The 18,710-nt window shown below is 39.2% G+C and overlaps 1 protein-coding gene across 5 annotated transcripts in view; it reads left to right on the forward strand.

Moving 5' to 3' along the window:
- Atf7ip2 (activating transcription factor 7 interacting protein 2) overlaps positions 1-18,710 on the forward strand; it is a 58,083-nt gene that overhangs the window by 19,496 nt on the left and 19,877 nt on the right. For 4 of the 5 annotated variants that reach the window (XM_011246039.3, XM_006522684.4, NM_153123.2 and 1 more), the window contains exon 6: positions 509-669. In XM_011246039.3, the coding sequence (XP_011244341.1) occupies positions 509-669 (161 nt within the window). The remainder of the gene's footprint in view (positions 1-508; positions 670-18,710) is intronic. The other variant, XM_006522682.3, reaches the window with a different exon arrangement.

Consider the following 18,710-nt stretch of genomic DNA (forward strand, 5'->3'; position numbering starts at 1 on the left):
TACCTTGTCCTGGAAGTGAAAGGACATCAGTGATCTGCTTTGCCTCCCAATGCTGCTTGAGCATATTCATATATAGCTAGTATAATAACACTTCAGGGTTCTGCCTAAATGTGTCTACCATAGTGTTCATTCCACCACTTAGAAAGGGCCATGTTCATTCTCATCTGAGGCATGGAGTCAACTTGAACTTCAAGGCTTAAATATAACAATTGGAAGTTAAAAAATCACTCTTTTTATTGTAGTTTTTAAAATTTAGACTACTAGAAATAAGATATTGTATAAGTATCTCAGTATCTGTTTGCCCTGTTTTCAAAGTCTAGGTTTGTAATGTCATTGTTAATTACTTGACTCATTTTTGGCAGAGAAATCACTTTTATGGTCATCAGCCATTGAATTACATACTATTTAATATTTTAACATATATATTCAAGACTCTTTTTTTTTTCAAGACTCTTCCATGTGAAATTTTACCTTCCATTCACCTGCTTTTCCCTCGTCCATTTAACAGGTTACAGATTCAGAGGCTATGAATTTGAATGTGACCCAAAAGTCAGTTAAAAGTCGAAGTAAAAGAATATCTTCTGTGAACCATACCCCTTTAAACTCTTCAGAAAAAGCAGGTAGAAAGACTAATTTGCCATCAACTTGTGTTGAGTTTGCTTCTGAAAGGTAGGCATTTCTATAAAAATACATAGTTATTTATCTAAATGTATGTTTATAGTTACATTAATTAAAATAAAATATAAATAATTAATATAAAATAGCTTAAAATGTCACCTTCAAATCAACAATCTGAAGGAATTCAGTTGATTCTCTGACCTTCTGTTTTGTTTTAATCACACTTGAGTCTTGAACTGGTCAGGTGATGGGTCATTGTGCTGCCTTTTGTCACAGTGATTAGTGGGTCACATTTGGTTCCCTCCATTTTGAAAGTATTATTATGATAACATCCAAATGGGGTACACTTAATTATCTAATTATATTACAAAGCATAATATCTTAATTATATCATAAAGCACTGATCTAGCCTGAGGGCTTGGGACTGGTCAAGAAGAGTGTTCTTAGAAGCAAAGAAGCATGCTTGGTGGTTTGGGCTTAGATCAATGCTGTTCTAAGGGGTGTAGTAGAACATATTGATAAAGTCTTTTTTTTTTTTTCTTTAGTTTCTTTGAGACAGGGTCTATGTTACCCTAACTCGTCTGGAATTTGGAACTTAACATATAGTTTTGACTTTACTAGAGCTGCCCTAGTAATCCCATGTTACTTTGTCCTGCATTTTCATTTATTTTTATTATTTTATGTGTATGTATATGTGTGTAATTATGTGCACATAAATGCAGTTCAGTGGAGAATGTCAAATCTCCTTGGAGCTGGAATTCCAGGTAGTTGTGAACCACCCAACATGGGTGTCAGGAATGGAACTCAACCTCTGAGCTATCTCTCCAGCCCCTCTTTTTAAGATACATTTTTAATGTTTTTAATTATGTGTTGAGGCCTGTATTTTGGTGTTAATCGAGGAAATGATTAAGAAAGCATTAAATTGATAAAAGCAGGAGTCATCAGTCAATGAGTCTGTTGCTATCACTTGTTGACAGCATGTTCTAAAGTGTGACACTGAAGTGTTTTGTCACTGAAGTGTAACAAAAAGGAAAGTCAGTGCTGCTGATACAAGTGAAGAAGCCGAAGATCCACAGTACTGGCACTTCATAGCAGACATGTTCACGTTACAGTGGATCCTGTCTAACACAGATACTCACTTTATGTTGTATGTGGAAACAATCTGAAGTTTATGTAACTGTTTCAGGCAGTTATGCATCCTTTACAAAGTGTGACAAACATGTAACTTAACCATGATGACTTTCGTGTTTTGTCTTTGGTTTTTTTGTTTTGTTTTGTTTTTGTGTTTGTTTTGAGATGGCTTTATTGACTGGCTAGCTTAAAACTAGTTATGGCTTCAAACTCAGAAATCATCTTACCTCTGCCCCTCAAGTACTGAGATTAAAGGCATGTGCCACTATACTTTGCCTCAGAAGGTGAGTTTTATAAAACATTTAAGAAAAAATGCAAATATTAAGTAAACTCTTGCCAAAAAATATTAAAAGGTACTTGTTCAATTCATTTTATGAGACATGAACCTTGACACTAAAATCAGTGTTAAAAATATTGTATATATGAAGACTTACCCACAATAGATTCATGTATCCTAAAAATAGAACAATCTATAAAAGTTGATTGGATCATAGTAGTACTCGTCAAACTGTTAGATTAGTGCAGCCTGCATTAACCTTCTCATAAGAGGAGACCTAAGCCAAGATTTCCTAATAAGGATTTGGTTTCTGTTTTGTTTATTTAAAGGTCAATTGTGGTCTTAGATAAACTGTTATATGGCATTAGATAAGTAGTACAACATTCAGGCTTCAGGAGCGGAGCAGAAACTTATCTGTATAATCTTTGATTTTATTTCCCCCTATTCTTGTGACACAGCTCCAGCCTCAAATAGACTCTCAAGTGTATCCTGTAAGATGTTTTATTGTGGTTTTTGGTCTTCATGCCAGTCCACTATGATTTCTAAGCATCTTCTGTTAAGAAGAAACACTCAAGAAATAGAGGCAGGCAGAATTCTGTGGGCTTGAGGCCAGCCAGGGCTACATCTCTATGTAGCCCAGTCTCTAACTAAAACCTAATGCTGCTCATTTAGGGGCCAGTGAAATGGCCCAGTGGCCCAGTAAGTAAAACAAACTTGCCTTAAAGCCTGATGATCTTTGTTCAATTTCTGGAGCCCACATAAAGGTTTCAGAAGAAGAGATCCATTTTACAGAGGTGACTCTCTGATGGCTCACTCGTGCTCGCTCTGTCTCTCTCTCTCACACACTCACTCTCTCTCTCTCTCTCTATATATATATATATATACACACACACACACACACACACACACACACACCACAGCACACAAATACACATACTCACATGTACTTACATGATGATAATAAGATTTAGGGCTAGCGATATGGCTCAACCGGTAAGAACATTTGTTATTTTTTTTAAAGAATACACACACACACACTTGCTGTCTTCAGACATTCCAGAAGAAGACATCAGATCCCATTACAGATGGCTGTGAGCCACCATGTGCTTGTTAGGAATTGAGCTCAGGACCTCCGAAAGAGCAGCCAATGCTCCTAATCACTGAGCCATCTCTCCAGCCCCAGAACATTTGTTATTCTTTCAGAGAATCTGAGTTCAATTCTCAGCACCCACATTGCATCTTAGAACCATCTGCAACTCTAATTTAAGGGGATACAGCACCCTCTTCTGGCATTCAAAGTATCAGACATACATGGTACATGCAGGTAGAACACATATTTAAGAGATATTTAACTACATTTAGATAAATAACTATGTATTTTTACATATTTAGTTAGGCAGCCTTCTGGATCCTGAGTTATTACTTACTAATTCCATGTTCTCTTTTGGCTGCTGTGGACCCAGAAGGCTGCCTAACTAGGCTGCGCTCTCCTAACTCCTCCTTGCCATGCCTCTCTGTCCTGTACTCTTTCCAGGCATGGTGTTCTTTTCTCTACACTTTCCTGGCATGGTGGATCTCTCTCTTCTTCCTTGCAGTTCCAAACCTGGAAATACTAAACCCCGCCTATCTCTCTTCTTCCCAGCTGTTTACCAAGCAGAATTAACTGGGGCAGGATCCCTCAGTGTCTTTACATGCAGACTGTCATGCAAACAATTTTGGGGACCTAATTAATATTAGAATATAAGCAACATTAGGCCAAACCCACTATATTTCCCCCGTTTTGTCCAGTTAAAAAGGATCTTTCTCTCAGATAAAAATTGAACACAATTATAACAGTTATGCAAATTATAAGGTATATATATATATATGACATTTGTAATGTTCACTCCATCATATTTGTCAATTTAGATAAAGTATGCTATTATCTATCCTAATTAAAGGATTTTATAATTCTATACTTGAATTATGTCTGATTTGAATTAGCATTACCATCTGAAAACTATTCTTTCAAATCTAGAACATTTTCTTTAATGCTAAATAATTTAAGTTCAATTATGAGACTACAACTAGTCTTCAATCCTGTCAGAGATCTGAGAAGGAATTAAATATTATTTGAATATGTAGGAAGCACAAAGACATAGTTTTGGAAGCCTACCCATGGCTCACATGGACTGGGTTTCACCTGGGAGGCAAGCCAGGGATGAAAAGAGAGGGGAACTGGGCGGTCAAGAGAAAAATGGAGCTAAGTCAAGATTCCTAATCAAAGCTCAGATGTTTAATAGCAAAAGTGCTTATAAAGGGGCAGGGAGGGGAGGCCCATTCCTGCCAATCCATTCTTGGAGCCTGGAACCAGCATGTGCAGGATAGGGTGTAGTCTCTGGAATAGCTCTTGGGCCTCTCAACAGGTAGCAGTGTCTTGAAGGAGAACAGCAGCAGTGGCTGAACAATAGAGTGATCTAGGGAGGAAGGCTCCACCCTAGGTAATCTCCTTAGTAGCAGCAAGGTCAAGGTCTTGGCTCAGCCTGCTTCAGGCTGGGGGAGGTTACAATTTCCCTCCTGTTATTAATATTTAAAAAAAAAGAACCAAGGCATAAAATTTATTTATGCTCTATAGTCCTACCTGGGAGTTATTGTGGCTGGCGGCCGCGCCTGTCTTAGGAAATCTTAGAGCTTCCCAAACCATCTAAATTCCATCTTGAAGGCTACGTGCAGCTTGTTTGTGTTTATTTCACACAAAACATGGCTCTATGGTGTGTTATCAACAGCCACGGCTTTTTAACATGTACCTCTGTCTTAGATTGGTATGGTTCCAAGATCTAGGTGCCTGTCTTTGACTGTCCGGCCCTCATTAGCACACCTTATTCCCAATTCAGACCAAAGCCACAATATGTACTTAGAATGTTTCTTCATGAAGATTAATAACTGCCACCTGTTGGAGGCGAGACTGTACACCTGCTGCAGTCAGACTGAAGGTTGTTAACTAACCTGCTTGAAAAACAAAGTTGAGACAGTGAAAACCAGCAGTATAAAAGCTTCTTTGGGGAAGTCCAGGTACTCCATTCAATTGCAAATTAGCAACAATCAAGCTTAGACTTAGAGATCCTGGTGTGGGGGAGGTGACTTTGAGAATCACAGAAAGGCTGTAACTTTTCTGGGAGAGGAGGCTGTGTGCTCCAAATTAACTTTTCGGCTAAAAAGAATTTTTAGCTATAATCAAGGTCAGAGTCATACAGAGTCATATGATCATCTAACAATTTTTGAAAATCATTCAAAGTCCGTAAGTTGTCTCTGCGAATAACTATCTTCTGGGGAAAAAAAGCTTGATTGTTAAGCCTAAAACCCAATAATTATGAGGATCCTGAGTTTGTATCTTTTCAGGAGTTATCTGTAATCCTTTATCAGCTAAAGCTTTTTGTAAATCTCTATAACACAAAAGCAAATCCTAGGGGTCTTTTCCAGGCAACCCAGGACAAATTCTTAACTGTCCAAAAACAGTCTTAAAGGAACAGTATTTTTTCTTATGAGTTGCATAAGCAATTGCAAACTTGAGAATTAATAGGATCTAAGGAATGAACAATTTTAAGCAATTGTGAGCTCTGGTATATATATATATATATATATATATATATATACCATCTACAGCACACAATTTAATTATCTCTGCTGAAGCAGGAGAAAACTCAAAAGAATAAGCATGTGATCCAATTCACATATACATTTCTCCCATAGATGGGCTGTTTTTAAACACAGTAATTGGGATGCATGCATGCATGAATTTATAGAAGACACAGAAGCATGCATAAAAACAATTTTTTAACTTATCTTTGGGATAATGATTGTCAATTTTATTTAAAATGATGGTATGTAATAGATCAAATATTAATATTCTATAATAACAAAATTAATTGCTGTTTGGAACAAGGAACAGACACTTAGTCAGGTTTTTTTTATTACATATTTTCCTCAAATACATTTCCAATGCTATCCCAAAAGTCCCCCATACCCTCCCCCCACTCCCCTAACCACCCATTCCCACTTTTTGGCCCTGGCATTCCCCTGTACTGGGGCATATAAAGTTTGCGTGTCCAGTGGGCCTCTCTTTCCAGTGATGGACTACTAGGCCATCTTTTGATACATATGCAGCTAGAGTCAAGAGCTCTGGGGTACTGGTTAGTTCATAATGTTGTTGCACCTACAGGGTTGCAGATCTCTTTAGCTCCTTGGATACTTTCTCTAGCTCCTCCATTGGGGGCCCTGTGATCCATCCAATAGCTGACTGTGAGCATCCACTTATGTGTTTGCTAGGCCCCGGCCTAGTCTCACAAGAGACAGCTATATCAGGGTTCTTTCAGCAAACGCTTGCTAGTGTATGCAATGGTGTCATCTTTTGGAAGCTAATTGTGGGATGGATCCCTGGATATGGCAGTCTCTAGATGGTCCATCCTTTTGTCTCAGCTCCAAACTTGTCTCTGTAACTCCTTCCATGGGTGATTGTTTCCAATTCTAAGAAGGGGAAAAGTGTCCACACTTTGGTCTTCGTTCTTCTTCAGTTTCATGTGTTTTACAAATTGTCTCTTATATCTCAGGTATACTAAGTTTCTGGTCTAATATCCACTTATCAGTGAGTACATATCATTTGAGTTCTTTTCTGATTGTGTTACCTCACTCAGGATGATGCCCTCCAGGTCCATTCATTTGCCTAGGAATTTCATAGATTCATTCTTTTTAATAGCTGAGTAGTACTCCATTGTGTAAATGTACCATATTTTTTGTATCCATTCCTCTGTTGAGGGGCATCTGGGTTCTTTCCAGCTTCTGGCTATTATAAATAAGGCTGCTATGAGCACAGTGGAGCATGTGTCCTTCTTACCGGTGGGGACATCTTCTGGATATATGCCCAGGAGTTATTGCGGGATCCTCTGGTAGTACTATGTCCAATTTTCTGAGGAACCGCCAGACTGATTTCCAGAGTGGTTGTACAAGCTTGCAATTCCACCAACAATGAAAGGAGTGTTCCTCTTTCTCCACATCCTCACCAGCATCTACAGTCACCTGAGTTTTTGATCTTAGCCATTCTGACTGGTGTGAGATGGAACATCAGGGTTGTTTTGATTTGCATTTCTCTGATGTTTAAGGATGCTGACCATTTCTTTCAGGTGCTTCTCAGCCATTAGTTATTCTTCAGGTGAGAATTCTTTGTTTAGCTCTGTGCCCCATTTTTTAATGGGGGTTATTTGATTTTCTGGAGTCCATCTTCTTGAGTTCTTTATATATATTGGATATTAGTCCCCTATCTGATTTAGGATAGGTAAAGATCCTTTCCCAATCTGTTGGTGGCCTTTTTGTCTTATTGACAGTGTCTTTTGCCTTGCAGAAGCTTTGCAGTTTCATGAGGTCCCATTTGTCAATTCTCGATCTTATAGCACAAGCCATTGCTGTTCTATTCAGGAATTTTTCCCGTGTGCCCATATCTTCGAGGCTTTTTCCCACTTTCTCCTCTATAAGTTTCAGTGTCTCTGGTTTTATGTGGAGTTCCTTGATTCACTTAGATTTGACCTTAGTACAAGGAGATAGGAATGGATCAATTCGCATTCTTCTACATGATAACCACCAGTTGTGCCAGCACCATTTGTTGAAAATGCTGTCTTTCTTCCACTGGATGGTTTTAGCTCCCTTGTCGAAGATCAAGTGACCATAAGTGTGTGGATTCATTTCTGGGTCTTCAATTCTATTCCATTGGTCTACTTGTCTCACTATACTAGTACCATGCAGTTTTTATCACAATTGCTCTGTAGTAAAGCTTTAGGTCAGGCATGGTGATTCCACCAGAGGTTCTTTTATCCTTGAGAAGAGTTTTTGCTATCCTAGGTTTTTTGTTATTTCAGATGAATTTGCAGATTGCTCTTTCTAATTCGTTGAAGAATTGAGTTGGAATTTTGATGGGGATTGCATTGAATCTGTAGATTGCTTTTGGCAAGATAGCCATTTTTACTATATTGATCCTGCCAATCCATGACCATGGGAGATCTTTCCATCTTCTGAGATCTTCTTTAATTTCTTTCTTCAGAGACTTGAAGTTCTTATCATACAGATCTTTCACTTCCTTAGTTAGAGTCATGCCAAGATATTTTATATTATTTGTGACTATTGAGAAGGGTGTTGTTTCCCTAATTTCTTTCTCAGCCTGTTTATTCTTTGTGTAGAGAAAGGCCATTGACTTGTTTGAGTTAATTTTATATCCAGCTACTTCACCGAAGCAGTTTATCAGGTTTAGGAGTTCTCTGGTGGAATTTTTAGGGTCACTTATATATACTATCATATCATCTGCAAAAAGTGATATTTTGACTTCATCTTTTCCAATTTGTATTCCCTTGATCTCCTTTTGTTGTCGAATTGCTCTGGCTAGGACTTCAAGTACTATGTTGTAGAGGTAGGGAGAAAGTGGGAAGCCTTGTCTAGTCCCTGATTTTAGTGGGATTGCTTCAAGCTTCTCACCATGTACTTTGATGTTGGCTACTGGTTTGCTGTAGATTGCTTTTATCATGTTTAGGTATGGGCCTTGAATTCCTGATCTTTCCCAGACTTTTATCATTAATGGGTGTTGGATCTTGTCAAATGCTTTCTCCGCATCTAATGAGATGATCATGTGGTTTTTGTCTTTGAGTTTGTTTATATAATGGATTACATTGATGTATTTCCGTATATTAAACCATCCCTGCATCCCTGGAATAAAACCTACTTGGTCAAGATGGATGATTGCTTTAATGTGATCTTGGATTCGGTTAGCGAGAATTTTATTGAGGATTTTTGCATCGATATTCATAAGAGAAATTGGTCTGAAGTTCTCTATCTTTGTTGGGTCTTTCTGTGGTTTAGGTATCAGAGTAATAGTGGCTTCATAAAATGAGTTGGGTAGAGTACCTTCTACTTCTATTTCACACACACAATTTTAAAGACAGTCTTGAATGTATATTCTGTGCACAGCTTGAGCATCTCCCATGGTAGTGCCTACTTATTTTCAGTTGTAGGATATTAATTTTTCTTGGTTGTAGCATACTCTCAGATTTTTTTGCTATCTAGTATATTTTGGTATGCAGCCAGGGACAGTGCAGCTGATAATTTGTGTTTCTTCTATTTTGTGGAATAGTTTGTGCAGAACTGGAATTAGATCTTCTTTGAAGGTCTGATAGAACTCTGCACTAAACCCATCTGGTCCTGGGCTTTTTTTGGTTGGGAGACTATTAATGACTGCTTCAATTTCTTTAGGGGATATGGGACTGTTTAGATCGTTAACTTGATCCTGATTTAACTTTGGTACCTGGTATCTGTCTAGAAATTGGTCCATTTCATCCAGGTTTTCCAGTTTTGTTGAGTATAGCCTTTTGTAGAAGGATCTGATCGTGTTTTGGATTTCTACAGGATCTGTTGTTATGTCTCCCTTTTCATTTCTGATTTTGTTAATTAGGATGCTTTCCCTGTGCCCTCTGGTGAGTCTAGCTAAGGGTTTATCTATCTTGTTGATTTTCTCAAAGAACCAACTTCTCGTTTGGTTAATTCTTTGAATAGTTCTTCTTGTTTCCACTTGGTTGATTTTGCCCCTGAGTTTGATTATTTCCTGCTGTCTACTCCTCTTCGGTGAATTTGCTTCCTTTTGTTTTAGAGCTTTTAGGTGTGTTGTCAAGCTGCTAGTGTGTGCTCTCTCTAGTTTCTTTTTGGAGGCACTCAGAGCTATGAGTTTCCCTCTTAGGAATGCTTTCATTGTGTCTATAGGTTTGGTTATGTTGTGGCTTCATTTTCATTAAACTCTAAAAAGTCTTTAATTTCTTTCTTTATTCCTTCCTTGACCATGGTATCATTGAGAAGAGTGTTGTTCAGTTTCCACGTGAATGTTGGCTTTCCATTATTTATGTTGTTATTGAAGATCAGCCTTAGTCCATGGTGGTCTGATAGGATGCATAGGACAATTTCAATATTTTTGTATCTGTTGAGGCCTGTTTTATGACCACTTATATGGTCAGTTTTGGAGAAGGTCCCGTGAGGTGCTGAAAAGAAGGTATATCCTTTTGTTTTAGGAAGTCCATTTGTTTCATAACTCCTGTTAGTTTCACTGTGTCCCTGTTTATTTTCTGTTTCCCCGATCTGTCCATTGATGAAAGTGGTGTGTTGAAGTCTCCCACTATTATTGTGTGAGGTGCAATGTGTGCTTTGAGCTTTACTAAAGTGTCTTTAATGAATGTGGCTCCTCTTGCATTTGGAGCATAGATATTCAGAATTGAGAGTTCCTCTTTGAAGATTTTACCTTTGATGAGTATGAAGTGCCCCTCCTTGTCTTTTTTAATAACTTTGGGTTGGAAGTAGATTTTATTCGATATTAGAATGGCTACTCCAGCTTGTGTCATGGGATCATTTGCTTGGAAAATTGTTTTCCAGCCTTTCACTCTGAGGTAGTATCTGTCTTTTTCCCTGAGATGGGTTTCCTGTAAGCAGCAGAATGTTGGGTCCTGTTTGTGTAGCCAGTCTGTTAGTCTATGTCTTTTTATTGGGGAATTGAGTCCATTGATATTAAGAGATATTAAGGAAAAGTAATTGTTGCTTCCTTTTATTTTTGTTGTTAGAGTTTTGGCATTCTGTTCTTGTGGCTGTCTTCCTTTTGGTTTGTTGAGGGATTACTTTCTTGCTTTTTCTAGGGCGTGATTTCCGTCCTTGTATTGCTTCTTTTCTGTTATTATCCTTTGAAGGGCTGGATTCATGGAAAGATATTGTGTGAATTTGGTTTTGTCGTGGAATACTTTGGTTACTCCATCTATGGTAATTGAGAGTTTGGCCGGGTATAGTAGCCTGGCCTGGCATTTGTGTTCTCTTAGTGTCTGTATAACATCTGTCCAGGCTCTTCTGCCTTTCATAGTCTCTGGTGAAAAGTCTGGTGTAATTCTGATAGGCCTGCCTTTATATGTTACTTGACCTTTCTCCCTTACCGCTTTTAATATCCTCTCTTTATTTAGTGCATTTGTTGTTCTGATTATTATGTGTCTGGAGGAATTTCTTTTCTGGTCCAGTCTATTTGGAGTTCTGTAGGCTTCTTGTATGTTCATGGGCATGTCATTCTTTAGGTTTGGGAAGTTTTCTTCTATAATTTTGTTGAAGATATTTGCTGGGCCTTTAAGTTGAAAATCTTCATTCTCATCAACTCCTATTATCCATAGGTTTGGTCTTCTCATTGTGTCCTGGATTTCCTGGATGTTTTGAGTTAGGATCTTTTTGCGTTTTGTATATTCTTTGATTGTTGTTCCGATGTTCTCTATGGAATCTTCTGCACCTGAGATTCTCTCTTCCATCTCTTGTATTCTGTTGCTGATGCTCTCATCTGTGGTTCCAGATTTCTTTCCTAGGGTTTCTATCTCCAGCGTTGCCTCACTTTGGGTTTTCTTTATTGTGTCTACTTCCCTTTTTAGGTCTTGGATGGTTTTATTCAATTCCATCACCTTTTTGGTCGTGTTTTCCTGCAATTCTTTAAGGAATTTTTGTGTTTCCTCTTTAAGGTCTCCTATCTGTTTAGCTGTGTTCTCCTGTATTTCCTTAAGTGAGTTATTAAAGTCCTTCTTGCTGTCCTCTACCATCATCATGAGATATGCTTTTAAATCCAGGTCTTGCTTTTCGGGTGTGTTGGGGTGCCCAGGACTAGGTGGCGTGGGAGTGCTGGGTTCTGATGATGGTGAGTGGTCTTGATTTCTGTTAGTAGCAATCTTACGTTTGCCTTTCGCCATCTGGTAATCTCTGAAGCTAGTTGTTATAATTGTCTCTGGGTAGAGCTTTTTCCTCAGGTGACTCTGTTATCCTCTATCAGTAGACCTTGGAGACTAGTTCTCTCCTTAGTTTCAATGGCCAGAGTATTCTCTGCAGGCAAGTTCTCTTCTTCCAGGGAAGGTGCCCAGATATCTGTTGTTCGAACCTGCCTCCTGGCAGAAGTTGTGTTCCACTCACCAGAGGTCTTAAGATCCCGTGGAGGGTCCTGTGAGGACCTTGTGGGTGTCCGGAAACTCCGCACGCAAGGAATCCCGGTGCTGGAGTGGACCGGAAGGGACTTGTGCCCCTGATCAGGCCAGGTTATCTGCTTCCCTAGTTAATGCAGTCTCAGTTTCTGCGTGATTGGATTGGAGCAGTCACTGTGTTCCACTCACCAGAGGTCTTAGGATCCCGTGGGGGATCCTGTGTGGATCCTTGTGAGTGTCCGGAGACTCCGCGGGCAAGGCACCCCAGTGCTGGAGTTAGTCAGGTTTTTAAGACACAATTTTTGTTATACGTTTTCTAAAATATACAAATTTATCTTACAATTTTTTATTAGTACCACAGCAGCCTTAATAGGATATTAAAACTGTGCTTTGAGGTGAATGCCACCTCGGCCTCGCCCGCCTCTGCCCCTCCTCCCAGGCCATAGAGGCTGAAGCAGCCGAATCTGTTGTAGGCCAGGAAGGCTGAGCAAGGGCAGTAGAGCACCCCAAGTCCTAGCGGGAAAAATACGGCCACACCCGGCTGGGACAGGCGGATGCTCATGGGGGCAATGGTGTGCTTGACTAGCGCTTCAGGCCCTCCCCTGAGTTTGCTACAAAGGTGCCTGCTTTTTGGCAGCCTCCTGTGCCACCACCGCTCAGGGAAAGCTGCATACCCCATGGCCCCTCCCCGCAGCAGCCAGCAGCTGGCCAGCTCCACGTAGGACAATGGTCGGTTGGGAGGAGAAGAAAAATGACTACAATGATGTTTTCTTTTGCCAAAGAATTGCTGTGGGCACAGCTAATATTTAATTACCATTGATTATAATTGATAACAATTATAAAAGCTTTCTTTATTTTCTGCAAAGCCTTTTGTTCTTTGCCAGTTAATTTGTGTTTCACTTAATAGCACCTAATAAAGGCTTAAGTTCTTCTGTGGTGAGTTTAAGGTAAGGTCTTAGCCAATTAACATCTCCTGGAACCTTTTGAAAATAAAATTTTGAAGCAAATCAATTTTTCGTTCTTAGATTTTCTGTACCACAATTTTATAGTATAACTAAATCCTTGAGTATTCAAAAAGATATTGCCTCTGAATCTTTTCTGGAGCAACAGCTACTCCCCAGAACTTAAAAGCTCCTTGTGTGAGAGCAAGGATTTAAAGTAAACTTCCCTTGAGAGGCATTAGTTAATAAAATACTTTTCACTTAGGAAAAAATATACACTGAAAGATTCAATCTCTTAGCTTCTTGTATTGAAGCAAAGACAATAAGAATTTCTTTTACATGAGGTAAAGCTATATTAGCTGTACCCAGAGGCAAAATTTTCCAGTTATTCCAAGCTCACTACAAGCAAACTCTTTACAATTTTCCAGATGCAAAGGAAAAAACAAACTCTTAAACCTATAATGACTTTACATGAAGTAGGCAAGTCAGATCGCAACGTCCTGATAAATTCTACAGACTGATTGACCTTTTATAAACTTTGAATTTAAACTTATTTAGAACAACATCTGGATAGATCTACAACAATTTTCTTTTAGCTAAAAGGAATTTTCCCTGAAGGCAAGGAGAGACAAGTTTCAAGAGCTTTCTTAGGCACCGTTTGCAAGACAAAGGAAAGTCACACAAGCCCTGCAGAGGCTGCTCTGAGCTTTGTTCCTCTTGCCATGAGGACAGGTTTTAGAATTTTTAAGTTTCTTTTGCAATATTAGACTATAACTACAACTTTGGGAAAGCAAAACCCAATTTCAAAATAATTTGTCACCTTAGAATAAATGTTAGAGGCATTACTATCATGTTAGGAAGCTTGGCTGCCAATTTATACCTATGAATGCATGATAGTGCAAATTTTAATGCTTCATTAAAGAGACATTGCTTTAAATCTTATCTTTAATTCTACTTTCTAGAATAAGAATCACATTAAATATTATCTAAACTAGAAGTATCCTTAGAGGTCCAAGTATCCTTGGCCTGCCTTATGCCACGTGTTAGAAAGACTCCAAACCTGAGTTACCAATTTAAAGCTAACTTTCTAGTAACCAGTGTTTCACCTTTGTGTGTGTGTGTGTGTGTGTGTGTGTGTTACACCTTTTTGATCATACCCAATAACTTATAAGCTAATACTATACGATGAAGACACGCAGAGCATATTACACCTCTAAGGCCAGTAAAAAACCAAATGAAGTGGCTACGTGAGTCTTATAAATTTAGACCAATCAAAGAATTTCAATTTTTCTAGCTATAATTATAAGATTAAAAAAAAAAAGCACCTTGTCATTTGCCCAACACATTAATCACGATTGCAGAGAACCCTCCAGGAAAAACCATCTATCAGCTTTTTTGCCCCAAAACTAAGAGGCTGCAGACTCCCTTTCTTTGGGAGCAGTTTTACCAGCAGTGGCTCCCCTGCTGTGCCTGATCCTCGGCTAATGCATGTGGCCACTCTCAGCTTTGCTGAGCCATCAGATAAAGTTTTAGCCATCTTTATTTTCCAACACGAAACACAGAACATTCAGTCAGTCATTCAGACAACTAGACACAAACATGCATGGATTGACACGTGAACGGACTGGTGCACCAGACATTAGACTAGACATTAGACAACACAAAGAGGGCAGAGAACTTCTGCTGTAGGGGCTGGAGAGAAAAAGGCAGGGCGTCCCCTGAATTTTTCTCTGCTCTGGGAGAGTTTCAAAATCCATTTTCCTCTATATTATTTTATTATTACAAACCCTGTTCCTGTCGCCTCCTGATGCAGCTCTTGACTGCGGACATCTGCCTGATTATTTAATTTAAACCCTTTTTCCTCTCGCCTAAAGCAGGTTTTGAAAACTGCGGACAATCGCCTGATCAGTTCCTAGTTCCAAATAATTCGTTGCTAACCTAAGTGGAAACCAGCATTGGGTTATCACTGATTCCAAACTTAGCCCATATCCTCCCACACCTCTAGCAACACTTTAAAAAATAAAGAAGTTTTAAGCTGGTGCTAGAATGTGTACCTGTTGCTTCGGTGCCGGTATGATCCTTTTCTTTTTCTTCCTGTGGAGCTCCATACCAAGCAGCGTTCCTCCAGCATTTTTCTGCCATTCCTCAGGTCCCTGTTCAGACATCAGACTGTTGGAAGCCAACCCACGGCTCACTTGGACCGGGTTTCACCTGGGAGGCAAGCCAGGGAAGAAAAGAGAGGGGAACTGGGCGGTTGAGAAAAATGGAGCTAAGTCAAGGTTCCTGATCAAAGCTCAAATGTTTAATAGCAAAAGTGCTTATAAAGGGACAGGGAGGGAGGTCCATTCCTGCCAGTCCATTCTTGGAGCCTGGAACCAGCTGCAGGATAGGGTGTAATCTCCGGAATAGCTCATGGGCCTCTCATCAGGTAGCAGTGTCTTGAAGGAGAACAGCAGCAGTGGCTGAACAATAGAGTGATCTAGGGAGGAAGGCTTCACCCTGGGTAATCTCCTTAGTGGCAGCAAGATCAAGGTCTTGGCTCAGCCTGCTTCAGGCTGGGGGGGGGGGGGGGCGGGCTTACAAAGTAGTTTCCAACACTTAAAAAATTTGGAGAGAGAGACTGGAGAGATGGCTCAGTGGTTAAGAGCACTGACTACTATTAAGGAGGTCCTGAGTTCAATTCCCAGGTGATTCACAACCATCTGTAATGGAATCAGATGCTCTCTTCTGGTGTGTCTGAAGACAGTGACAATATACTCATATGTAAAATAAATAAAAAGTAAATAAAATCTTTAAGAAATGTACATTATCTTTTTAAAAAAATTGTAGAGACAGCTGACTGCCTAGACATTCCCCAATATTCATATAACATTGAAGAATCTTTCTTCAGCCTTCTGGCCCCCAAACCATCTGACAGACCTTGAGTGAAGCAGGAATTATGAAGGACTGTCTTGGCAGAGCTTAGCAACTAACTATCCGGCATCCAGTTGTCCTTTTTTGGAGAGTAATTGTCTGCAGAATGAAAGTAGGATATTTCTAATCCAGTGGCTAGCTTGCTACAATTGAAACAATTCCAGTTGTGGGTAATGATGCTCAATATCTTCTTTGAAATGGAATGGGGTTACTGTCAGGAGAAGACATGTCTCCTAGTCAAAAGATCTATTAATAATGAGATGATTTCAAATGCCATATTCTGTGGATCTCCGATGCTTTTGAAGACTGTCCATCTATATATAGTATGAACTATACTGAACTGTTAAACCTTCACTACTTTTAGCTATATGCTGTTTGAATAACATTGAAAATACTTTGTAGAATTTATTAAATAAATCCTGGCAGCAGGTTCCTGCTGCCCACCTCAATGCTTTACATTCCCGAATTAAAGACATATGCACAGCCTTTATAATTTTATATACAGTAGGACAGTAGCTGGGCCATCGCCTAACTTTCATGTGGTTAATCCACCTCCTGCTGATAATCCCGGGTTTTCACTTACTAAATTCTATATTCTCCCTTGACTGCTGTGGCCCCAGAGTGCTGCCCAACTGGGCTGAGCTCTGGACTGTACTCTCCTTGCTCCTTCACCTTTTCAGCATGGTGTCTCTCCTCTCCTCTTCACTCTCCCAACACCATGGAGTCCTTCTCCTCCTCTGTCTTGGTCCCAAACCCAGGAAAATTCTAAGGTCCCACTTCTATCTGCCCTGCCCAGCCATTGGCTGCCAGCATCTTTATTTACCAACCAGAACCAACTAGGGTCATGGTCCCTCAGTGTCTTACATATGGACTCTTTTGCAAACATTGTTGGGGACTCAAATTTACAGAATATAAGCAGCATTAGGCCAAACCCACTACAACACTTTATTGTAATTAAATAAGAATATAATATTACCATGAATTTTAACTTGTATTACTTAATAGTCCTAAACAGTTTGTTAGCAGCTATTTAAAGGACTGGGAGCTGAAGGGGTTTGCAACCCCATAAAAAGAACAACAGTATAAGCCAACCAGACCCCCCAGATCTCCCAGGGACTAAGCCACCAACCAAGGAAGGAATACATATGGCTCCAGCTGCATATGTAGCAGAGGATGGCTTTGTCAGGCATCAATGGGAGGAGAGGTCCTTGGTCCTATGAAGGCTCGATAGATGCCCCAGTGTAGGAGAATTGAGGGCAGGGAGGTGGGAGTAGGTGGATAGGTGAGTGGAGGAACGCCCCCATAGAAATAGGGGGAGGGGGTGTGGGTTAGAGGGTTTCTGGGAGGAGAAACCAGGAAAGGGGCTAACACTTGAAATGTAAATAAAGAAAAATCAATAAAAATAAATAAATAAAAAGTTAAATAACTGCACAAGTACATGTTATTCACTCATGAATACAAATTCTTCACAATTCAATTTCGAGGGCGGGGGACACTGGGTCTAAGCCATGTATTCTTAAATGAGTCATATAGGTGCAATGTGTATCTTAAGAGTAAAAATATTAATTTTAAATTTTGTATCAATATATAAATTCTGTACCAATGTTAAAAAAAACTTCAATTTTCCATCAAAATAAAAAGATTTCTATCAATGTAAGATAATGGCTATAAAATGTTTTGTTCAAGAGTAAAACTAATAATTCATCACTGTTTTCTAATTTCTATAGTATTACTCTATCCTTTTTCTTTTCAACCCCCTTCCCTTTACCTAGGAAAGAAAGCATAGAGGAGAAGAAGAAAGGAAAGATAGAAATCTCCAAGTCTAAGCTCTCTATTTAGTTTCCTCCCTGTCCAACATTATGACCATTTCCAAATTATCCCTTAAAATGACAACCTATCTATAATTTTTAAATAACCATAAACACCCAAACTCACGGAATAGAGATGACAACTCTCCATAGCTTCTTCCTGCTGAATTGGGTTACTACATTTTTAAGAAGTAAGGGAGGGGTAGGAAAATTAGAAAAATTGGTTGGATTTAAGAAAGCTAGTTTTAGCATTTTTTTATCCAGTCTCTGTATGGCTATAACATTCAGGGCTTAACTGAGATCCTGACTAGATCTGTCTGAAAGGCTGGTCATTAGGAATTAGTAACCATTCTTGAACCTGTTCTGGTAGCCAGTCTCTGGAAACAGCATCAGGTGAGGCAGGGAGCTGGAAGAGCATGTCATCTAAGCATCCCTGAGGGTGAATCTTGTCAGAGCTGCACCTTGGTGTTTCATTCTGTAATATGAATCTTACAACCAAATTTTTAGTTCTATAAAGATTTTTGTATGGAATGTGCAAGGTGCACAAATCAGTTTAAGATGAATTTTTGCTCCTTGTTTGAACAGGTGAAACACAACTGGATTTTTTTTATATTAGTTAGTTTAATCAATAACCAATTGTAATAAATCTTCATGCCATGTGAAGAATGGCATGATGAATTTTAAAGATTTCGTAACCAACAAGATTCATTGGCAAATTTAGCTGAAGTTTCGACTAGAGACAGCTACTGGCTACTAATATCTTTATTTACCAATCAGAATTAATTGAGAGCAGGGTTCCCTCAGTGTCTTATGTGTGGACTCTCTAATGCAAACAAATTTGAGGACCCAATTAACATGAGAATACAAGCAACATTAGGCCAAACCCACTACAATCTACCACTTAGCTACATCTCTAGCCCTCTACAATTTATACATGTTTTACAGACAAGGAAACAAAAGCACATTAATAATTGGCAAGTCAAAATTAAAATCCAGAGATTTAGTCTCTGGAACCAATGTTCTTATTTACCAT

Source organism: Mus musculus, chromosome 16 (genome assembly GCF_000001635.26).
Source record: "Mus musculus strain C57BL/6J chromosome 16, GRCm38.p6 C57BL/6J".
NCBI lineage: Eukaryota > Metazoa > Chordata > Mammalia > Rodentia > Muridae > Mus > Mus musculus.